The sequence below is a fragment of the Petaurus breviceps genome, unplaced genomic scaffold (genome assembly GCF_028583685.1).
Source record: "Petaurus breviceps papuanus isolate PSGF00001 unplaced genomic scaffold, PetGlider_PUasm1.0 688, whole genome shotgun sequence".
Lineage (NCBI taxonomy): Eukaryota > Metazoa > Chordata > Mammalia > Diprotodontia > Petauridae > Petaurus > Petaurus breviceps.
In genome coordinates this window covers 14,866,136-14,876,791 of record NW_027186457.1, presented here as the reverse complement: position 1 = coordinate 14,876,791, position 10,656 = coordinate 14,866,136, and the positions used below count along the sequence as shown (strand labels likewise).

At 36.6% G+C, this 10,656-nt stretch overlaps 1 protein-coding gene across 2 annotated transcripts in view; it reads left to right on the top strand.

Moving 5' to 3' along the window:
• SLC9A9 (solute carrier family 9 member A9) overlaps positions 1-10,656 on the top strand; it is a 741,333-nt gene that overhangs the window by 75,974 nt on the left and 654,703 nt on the right. For both annotated transcript variants that reach the window (XM_069104699.1, XM_069104698.1), the window contains exon 4: positions 1,674-1,750. In XM_069104699.1, coding sequence (XP_068960800.1) covers positions 1,674-1,750 — 77 coding nt within the window. The remainder of the gene's footprint in view (positions 1-1,673; positions 1,751-10,656) is intronic.

Sequence of the window (10,656 nt, the reverse complement as noted above, 5' to 3'; positions counted from 1 at the left end):
TAGATAGATAGATAGATAGATAGATAGATAGATAGATAGATAGATAGGTACAGACAGATGGATAGATAGATAGATACAGACAAATGGATACATAGATAGATGGATAGATAGACAGATAGAAATAGGTAGATAGATAATAATTTTGATGGGAAGACACTGACAGATTGATACATCAAGACAGACTACATGTAAAAGGCTATATTAGGGAAAGATTCTGTGAGTCAGAGGTGAGGAGGGATGGCACTCCAGACCTGGGAGACAGCAAACAAATGTACAGATGGAGATGGAGTACAGTATGTTATAAACAGTAAGAAGGATAATTTAGCTATTTTGGGGAGCAAGGTGAAAAATCTAACTAATCACCTGGATATTTCCAAATATTCAGATGTGGGTATCCATTATCTCCCCCACCCACTAATGCTATACTATGATACCTCATTGTGGTGTGGGCGTGACGCTGGCTTCTAAAAGGTTACATCCAATGAGCACAAATTCTGGCAAATTGGTCCAAGCTGGAAAGATTTTGCATATGGGTCCAGTTTCTATGTTTATTTTCCTACCACCATCCTGGCTAAGTTAGGAAAGGCTAATCTCCAGGTTGGCTCTAGGCTGATAAATGGCCTTAGCCTCTCTTCAAGAGCGTCTGCTAAGTTGTGGCGAGTTTATGATCTGTATCAGAGGAGAAGAGTACTTACACTGTGGGGGTCATGGGCCCTCAAGTGTTGATGGAAGAAATATATTTGGGACTACCTCATATCCCAGCTTTTTACTTTTCCTTCAGGTAACAACAGCTGGCTTTCATATAGTGATTTCAGGTTTGCAAAATACTTTACACATACTATAACAATTGATCTTTACAAAGAAGCCACAAGATAGTCCCTATAGGTTTTATTATTTCCAAGTTACAGAAGTGAACACTGAAATTTGTCATTTCAATAACTTGTTCAAGGTCACATAGCCAGCAAGTAGCCAAGCTGAGATTCAAACTCAGAGCTTTTTCTTTCCTCACCCCACGGCCAGTATTCTGTAGCTCACTACATCACCTTGTAGATTATTGATGCAACTTGAATGCCTACTTTCAAGACCTAACAATTCTGATAGTGAAAGTTTTTAGTAAATCACCAATGATTTATTCATTGAAAATACTTGATAGTGTCATGAATACATCAATTATTATATAGATACAAATCTATAGCCTCCTAGGTTGACATTTCTGTGTATCATGGTTTAATTATCAAGGCAAAATGTTAGGTTTCTTAGAACCATTCAGTTCATTGTTGTCCTCTCTTCCCTCTTCCTTTACCCTCTCATTCACTTATTTAGGAGTATCTAGTAGGAGGCAGAATGATAAATATTGATTCTAGTCTACTGATGAGAATCAAAGCACTTGGGATCAATTCTTCCTTCGCTAGTTACCTGTATGACCTTGGGAAGGTCATTGGATCTCCCTCAGTGTCAGTTTTCTAATCTGTGAATTGAAGAGGTAAGACTAGATGGGCTCTGAAATCCTTTGCAGATCTTGAACTATACTCCTACAAAGGTCATCAGAGTACAATGCAATGTGTCCAGGTTTAAAATTTTGAAATTGTGATCAAATCAAATATATTTTTCTTTATGTAAATTGTACTCTATGATCATTATTCATCATCCTTCATATGTTGTTTCTTTTCCAGAGACATTTTTTCCAAAATTTGGGATCAATTTTAACATATGCTTTTTTGGGAACTGCAATCTCCTGTATTGTTATAGGGTAAGTGAAGCCCCAAGCATATAATTTTGGCTGATATTCAGTGTTCATACTATGTTGAAGTGTGGACTATTACAGTGACTGAAGGTACAGAAATCACCTGGGTTTATTGAAATGGTGTGTCTTCAATATTCTAAGCTTTGTCATCACAACAACAATAAGCATTCTGATACACAATGAGTCCATCAGATACCTTTGATTTTCAGAGGGAAATATGTAAATAGCCTCTGTTATTTACAAGTTTTCTTTATAAAACTTTGTGTGTTAACTTTAACAAGATAATAAAAATATTCTGTTTATTTCCATATTCCCTTCTGAACTCTTTTTTTCTGTATATTTATGAATTTGTTGCTATCATGATAATTATTTCTGTAATACAATATACAATGTAATTGCATTTTTTTCCTGATTTTTCTTTCTTCATTTTGTATTGTTTCACATGCTCTTCCATTTAAGGGATATTTTTTATATTTCCCATTTCTTGTGGTATGGTAATGTTCCATTATGTTCATATGCTACAATTTGTTCATTCATTTCACAAGAAGCATAGGTTATTTCAATTTTTTCTTTTACAAATAATGCTTCTATTATTTTTCTATTACATATAATGCTTCTTTATTTTTGCACAAATAGGGCTTGTTTTCCTGCCCATAACTTTCTTAGGATATTGTCTGAGTAGTGTGGTCTCTAGGTCAAAACACATGAAGTTGCCTAGTTGTTATTCTAAAAGTGCCATATTGCTTTCCAAAAATATTTCGCCAATCTATAGCTTGACCCATAATGTAACAGTGTATTTGTTTTTCCACAATCCCTTCAGCTTTGAATTCTACCATTTAAAAATGATCTTTGTCAGCTAATGCATAAAAATGGCATTTTAGGATTGTTTAAAAATATTTTTCTTAGGTTATTAAACCTAGAAGTTTTTTTGTGTGTGTGAGGGTTAGTTATTGATATTTTGTATTTCTTTTCTGGATAGTTACCTGTTCATACAACTTAGACATTTATCTACTGAACAATAGATTTTAATCTTATAAATTCAATTCCTTATAGATTTTGTATGTTAGGTTTTTAACATGAATATTTATGGCAAAACTTTATCCCTAATCTGTTTCTTTCCTTATTCTGTATGCATTGATTTTGTTAAGTGAAACTTTTCACATTTATATTCTCAAAACCTTCAATTCTTTTCTCTAATTGCTTTTACTTGTTGAACAGATAAGAATTTTTCTCCTCTCCACAATTGGTATAAATATATCATTCAACTTTCTTTTTTTTAACAACTAAAAATATTTAAATCACTGATCTATGTAGAATTTATTATGGTGTATCATGCAAAATGTAGATAGATGGTTTCTAAGATTACTTTCATCTCTAAATCTATGACCTTTTGATCTAATAAGTTTTTGGTTTTTTTTCTCTGTATTGTTAAACAATAATTCGTCTAATTCTTTTTGTTTTGTTTTATTAAATAATCATAGTGTTTTATGATGATAGAGTTTGTCCAACAATAATGTCATAGATTTATAAAAAATATTTAACAAACATTCATTAAATTCTGAGGATACAAAAAAAATCTCAAAGTCCTATTTGCCCTTAAGGTACTTACATTCAAATCAAAGAACATAATTCCAATTTAGAGCTGTCCTACAATCTATCACGTATCTTTAGTTCTAATGCTTGATTATCTAATCCATAGCATTGACTTCTTGTTCTTATTTAATCCAGGACCTGAAAGCTTTGATAATTACCAACAGTTATAATTATATCAATTAGTAAAATTTGAGATTGATTAGTAAAGGTCTCTCTCTTTTCTTTGATAAAATCCCTTGATATTCTTGTCAATTTGATCTTCCATGTAAATTTTGTCAACCCAGCCCTTGACCTTTAAAACAACTTTTATTGATGAAAAGCAGTTAAGCCAAACCACCAGCAAAATAACTTCATCTGACAGCATCTACAGCATTTCCTCCTCCCACCTCTCTACCAAGAGGCAAGAAGTGGGTTTCATTATCTACACTCCATCAACCCTTGACTTTTATTCTAGCCAGCTGTTATTTATTCTAGCCTAAAAGGTGGTTATGAAGCTCCAAATTGACATTAATTTATTCTTTCTCCCACTTGTATAAAGTCTTTAAGATGCTGTTACCTGTAGAGTTTAGGAAGCCTATTAGGCTGCTTCAACAAGCAAAAGGTTTTTGGCTCAAACTAGGTGCCAAGAGTGTCCTGTTTACCAAGCAAAGCCAACTAGCCCCCAACGTGAAAATCTTTCTCACCTAATTTAAACACAACATATAACCACAGGCCTTTTTGGCTCTGTGTCCCCAGTGCCCAGCACAGTCCTTTGCACGTAGGAGGTACATAGTAAATAATCATTTAATTGAGTTGAATTGGACATTTGAAAGAAAAAATTGCCTTGAGATGGAGGCTTGCCAAAGCTTAGACCTGGAATTTTATCAGGACTTGATTCCTCAGTGGTGTTGATATTGATTATGACATGAAAAAGTAGACTTTGTAATTAGAAGACAAGTGGTTTCCAGAAGCCCTCTTCTACATCAAGGTCGATATTCTGCATGGCACCTAACATATTAAAGGGATTCAATATCTAGGTGCAATGTTGCATTTAAAGTTCCTACCACTGTTGAACACTCTACAAGCTTCGGGCTAATAGCTTATGCCTAATTATCCATTCAATTCAAGAAGAATGTATTAAGTGACTACTGTAACAAGAAAAAAAAGTTTGTTGTCACTATGTAGCTTCCCGTTCATCCGCATGTGAAAACTTTCACAGAGAAATGAGATGAGCAACACATTTGGTATTTGTGGAAACTCCTAGAATGACATGTTTTTGGTTTACAATGTACATATGTTGTGCACTGGGAACTCATGAAGTCATTTCCCGAACTGTTATCTGACTGTTGTTCAAATAAGGTAAGCAGCATTATGATTCCGGTAGCAAAATTTGTAAAGGAAGAAGAAATCAATTAGATGCCTGCCAGGCAGATTTTGTATAGATTGGCAAAATATTAATCATTTGTATAGGACTTCTATTAACGAGTCTTTAATTCTTTCTATGTTAGATATTTCTAACATAAACATTAGGAAACTTGTCACAAAGAAGTCAAATGGCTTGTCTATACCCATCTAGCAAAAGATTTTGGGAATGGAAAAGGGCCTCATGATTTTATCTATAAAAGGATTTCCCAGAAAAGGAAACTCCCTCTGCCAGGGAGTTTTTGCCCTCAATGTAGGCTGACACCTTTTCTGAAATTTAGTGTCAGAGAATTTCCTAGAGCATGGCACAGTTCTTGGTACATTGTAGGTGATTAATAAATGCTTGTTGATTGACTGATTAACCAACTATAGAGTTTTGAGGAGTTAGGTCCAGGATCAGACAGCCAGCATGTGTCAGAGGAAGTACACACGCTGTTCAAAACTTGGGTCTTCCTGGTTCTAAGGAAGCTCTCCATTCAGGGGTGGGAAACCTGAGGCCTTGAAGCCACATGTGGCCCTCTAGGTCCTCAACTGTGAGCCTTTGACTGTATACAAACTTCAAAGAATGAAGTGTTCACAGAATGAAGTTTGGATTCAATCTAAGGGCTGTACTGGAGGGCCACATGTGGCTTCAGGTTCCCCACTCCTGTACTACATCATACTAACTCTCATGCTTGGGATATGTTGTTGTTTAGCTATTTTTCAATCACGTCCAACTCTTTGTGATCCCCTTTGAGTTTTTCTTGGCAAAGATACTGGAGTTGTCTGCCATTTCCTTCTCCAGTGGATTAAGATAGAAGTTAAGTGACTTGCCCAGGGTAACATAGCTAATACGTGTCTGGGGCTGGATTTGAACTCAGGTCTTCCTGACTCTATTCACTGAGTCATCTAGCTGCCTCCAGTGGATCCCAGCTATTTTGATTCAAATATTTCCTTTCTATACTTCATACAACACATTTAGTGCATGTCAGGTAATATGCTAGGTACTACTGATACAAAGCCCATTCTACACAGGGGATACAATTATACAGATAAGTGAGGGCAAGATAATTTGAGGAGGGGGTGAGTGTTCACTTTTTAGGGGGATCAAGAAAGGGTAGGGGATTGGAAGCTGAGCAGAGCCCAGTAGGAAGTTAAGGATTCTCAGATGTACAAATGAGGAAGGAATGCATCCTCATCATTCAGAACAGCTTCTGCAAACGTAGGAGGCTGAGTCTGAGACACAGTTGCCCTGTATCAGAGATAGTTCTCTTCTGTAGGATGAGGCACCTAGACTCAATGAGCTCTTTCATCTCTGAATCTATGATCCTCGGAATCTAATACTTGGTGGGCTATGTTTAGCCTGAAGCAAATGCATAAATCAATCTTGTTATGGATGGTATCTTGAAAAGTTAGAAAACAAAACAAGACAAAACATAATTCTCTGATTCTTCGAAATTCACAATCTGGAGGAAGAGAGGACATATCTTATAGCAATCCATAGATGTTCATTGTCACATGCAAAAGTACTTATACATTTTTTTAGATGAAAAGGAGCTGGAAAGAAATCAAGTTCCCAAGGTTCCAGTGGCTTAAGGGAGACTAGATGATTCAACAATGGTTTCATACAGGGACTGAATCTTGAGCAGAAAATTAATGAGGGAGAGGGACATCTTTACCTCAGGACATTCTACACAGTACATATAACCTCTTCCCTGATTCCAGCATGGATGGGAAACAGCAAGTAAGTTTCCTGCCTGGAAAGCCAGACTCCTGGTTATTATGCAATGGGAGAAACTTGTAAAGAGAATTAGTTTTGGTGTCAGGAAGGTGTCAGGAAATACTTCTGACAATTGTTGCTGTTCAGTCGTTTCAGTCATGTTCAACTCTTTGTGACCCCATCTAGGGTTGCCTTGGCAATGATCATGGAGTGATTTACCATTTTCTTCTCCTGTTGGTTTTACATAGTTTAGGAAACTGAGGAAAACAGGATTAAGTGACTTGCCCAGGGTGACACAGCTAGTAAATGTCTCATGTCGAATTTGAACTAAGGTCTTCCTGATTCCAGGTCTGGCACTCTATGTACTGTGATACCTGACAATTAGAGTTCACCTGAAATGGACAGGCAAGCTCAAGGGGGAAGGGATGCCTCCTCACTCGAGGTATGCAAGCAATGGATGGAGCATCATTTACCAATTCTATCATAAAAAAATTTCTTTTGAGAGGTATGGGTTGGACTATATGGTCTCAGAGCCTTTCCATTTCTGAAATTCTGTGCTTCATGTAAAAACACAAGCAGGTGGGAATGTTGGCTGTTCTAAGACCTTGAAGCCCAGGATCAAAAGTTTGATTTGATATAAGAAGTAATTGCTAAGAATTGTAGAGTTCAGAAAAGGGCTATGACATGGAAGAAATTCAATAATAAGTTTGGCTTAGTTTTAACCTTAATTATTTCCATTTCACTGAATAAATGATGGGTTTTTCCATGCAAGAGCTAGGCCTGGCCATGAAACTGACCTCCAGTGTTGGATACTGAGCAAATGACGGACATGTCCATTTTTATGAATTGTCAGTGATATCTGAATGGCCTTACATTGTTTCAATAACCACCTTTTCTATACAGCATGATCAGATTTATCTAGGAAAGTTTATTTGACTACATTCTTCCTTATAGAAACAAGAAAAATCTTAAAAAGAACAGCCATTTCTAAAAAGTTATTTTTGATTATATTTCTTCCATTCTTGATCATTGAACAATTTTTCTTGCTAAAATATAAACTGTCAAAAATTCCTTTTGTATACTCAGAATTCTATTTCAGCTTTTTTATCCTTTGGGAGTTTGGTCCATTTTTTATTAATAACTTTAATACTTCCATTCTCCAGTGACTGATGCATCATGGTTGGATAATAAGGGAAATTGGCATAATGCTGACTGTCAGCATATTTATCTTTTTTCAAGAAAAACAACAGTCCAAGAAATGGTTCTTATTTCTTGAGCAATTAGAGCAACATTCCTCCTGCTTTAATTCTAATGAGGAGTTACAAATAAATCCCACATTTTAAAGTTGGGAAAACATTTTGGAAAAATTAAAATAAGTCTAATCATAAAGAGTTGCAATGAACAGAGGTAGATAATTTATATAGGACACATTTGATTTCCCATAAGACCTGGCAACTAGTTAGTCTCTACAGTATATTTGTGGGGCAAAACATGTCTTTGCTTGGATCCTGATTCTTTAGCTAGGAGGTGAAGTGGATAGAGCAGTAGCCCTGGAATCAGAAGGACCTGAATTAAATTCCAGCCTCAGACACTTAGCTGTGTGACCCTGGGCAAGCCACTTTACCTGTTTGCCTCAGTTTCCTCATCTGTAAAATGACCTGAAGAAGGAAATGGCAAACTACTTCAGTATCATTGCCAAGAAAATCCCCAATTGGTTCATGAAGAGTCAGACATGACTGAAAACTGACTGAACAACAAACAAAGCAATATCAGAATTAGCAATTGCCCTCTCATCAAGTCCTAGGTTCTTGGGATAAGAGACCAATAACTTTCTCTTCACCCATTGAAGCTCTAAGTGGGTTTTAGAAAGAGACTAGAAATTAGAAGGGAGAGCATTCCATGCACAGACCATGGCCATTGCAAAGCCTAAGGGCTACCAGTTGGGAAGGAAAGAGAAGAGGGGTGGTCAGGTATTTACCTAGATCATTTCCTGGAGTAATATTTTCAATGGTCTCTGATGAGTTTCACATTATTGAGCATTTCTTTAGTGAACTATTGATTTTGAACAAAAAAGGCTGAATTTATAAAATATGAAAAAATGAAAAATGTATGAGTGTTAGATAGATAGATAGATAGATAGATAGATAGATAGATAGATAGATAGATAGATAGATAGATAGATAGATGATGGTTATGAATACAAAATCCACCATATCGTGGATCTGGAGAGCTCTCAGGGAGATCTCAGATGCAAGGGGAGATATACAAGAAAGATGTCCTCTCAGAGGAGGGCATTCCCAACTCATACCTCTTGATCTGAGAAACCTGTTGCCCAGTCATCCAACATCGATCTGGCCTACCATTAATACCAGGAATCACGGCTTGCTGTTCTGACTTTGCAATGCTTGGCAACCTTTCTAAATACCAGCTTATAGTTGGTCTTACAAGAAGGTGCACACTTTGTTACCTTGCAGGTTTGTAGAGGAAACATGAAGATTCATAACTACTTGAAGGTAGCTAACAGGCTAAATGACATTTCAGTATTTCTAGAACTTTTAAGTAGTTTGGATTTTTAACCGAGGGCAAGTACCACAAGCTGTGCTTGGGTCAAACGCCACCAGGCTGCTATCAGTTCAACTAGTATGTGTGTGGGCAGAACAGAATTCCACTGGGGGTGGGAGAAAGACACAAAACTAGGGATACTGGCGCAAGGCCACTGCTGGGGAAGGAGATCACCCTGTCCTGCCACATGGGAAATTCCTAATTTTAGTTCATTATTTTTGGTAACAAATGCTACGATCTGTACATAGATCTAAGTTCTAGTTATGGCACTGATACCCCCCGCCCCATGCAAACTCCCCCAATTAAATATGAACTCCTTGAAAACAGAGACTGTTTCATTATAACCCCCAAACCGAGCACAGTGTCTGGCACCTAACTAGCTTTTATTACATATTTTCTGCTCATCCTCTGGGAGTATATATATATATATGGAGGCATGTATTCATGTTAACTGCAATTTTTGCCAGGAAAAGATTAATTCATCAGATCAGATCAGCTTGCTTTTATTATTTACATCCATTCCTTAGAGATTCAGATGCTGTAAATGAAATGGTGGGGCAGAGACATTCTTGTCAGTGTCTCTAAGTTAATTCTCATGGAATCATGAAATTCCCCATTTCTCCCCTTTTCTAATCTATCTTTTTGCTCTCCTTCATATCATTCTTCCCTCACACACACTCATCTTCTTATCTGTAACCTAAAATTATAGGCTAGTGACTGCCTCCCATGGTCAGTTAATCAGTCAGTCCATCAATAGGTATTTATTAAGTCCTTGCTATGTTCCAGGCACTATGTTAAGCACTGAAAATACAAATGCAACAGAAAGACAATCTCTGCCTTCTAGAAGCCTCCATTCCTTTTGGGGGAATACGACACACAAAAGGAAGCTAGAAAGGGGCATGGGAGAAGAGATGAAGGTACTTAGAGCTGGGTCATGGTGGAGAAAGTCTAGAGAAATGCGTACATGACTGGTGTGGGTGCCTTAAATGGAGGTTCTGAGAAGTGCCATCCAATCAGAAGGAGAGGATGCAGGGGCAGAGAGTGCATCCAGTGTGTGAATTCAAGGGCTGTAGTGAGCTTCCAAGATAAAGAGGTTTCTGGGGAATTGTAGCAAATGAACAGCCCAGAGAGGAATGGTCTAGCTTGTTATGCTGCTATGGCAGAGCAAAAAAGATTCAGATATCTTCCCCCTTTCTGACACCAGAGACATCTATTATTGTCTCAAATCAGAATACACCAGTGATGCTTGATGTCTCTGCTATCAGAAATGGGGAAAAAGGAGCAGCAATGACAGCACGAATACCACTGCAAAATGTATTTATATACATACATTTATGCATATATGCACTTCTATGTGTATGTGTATACATGTGTGTATATATGCATATATATTTTATACATACACATCTACTACATGCACATATCTTATACATACATATCTACTACATACATATATCTTATACATACACATAGATCTTCTACATACATACATATATCTTCTACATATATATCTTATACATACATATATCTTATACATACATATATATCTTATGGTGCACATATATCTTATACATACATATCTACTACATACATATATCTTATACATACACATATCTTCTACATACATATCTTCTACATACATATATCTTATACATTC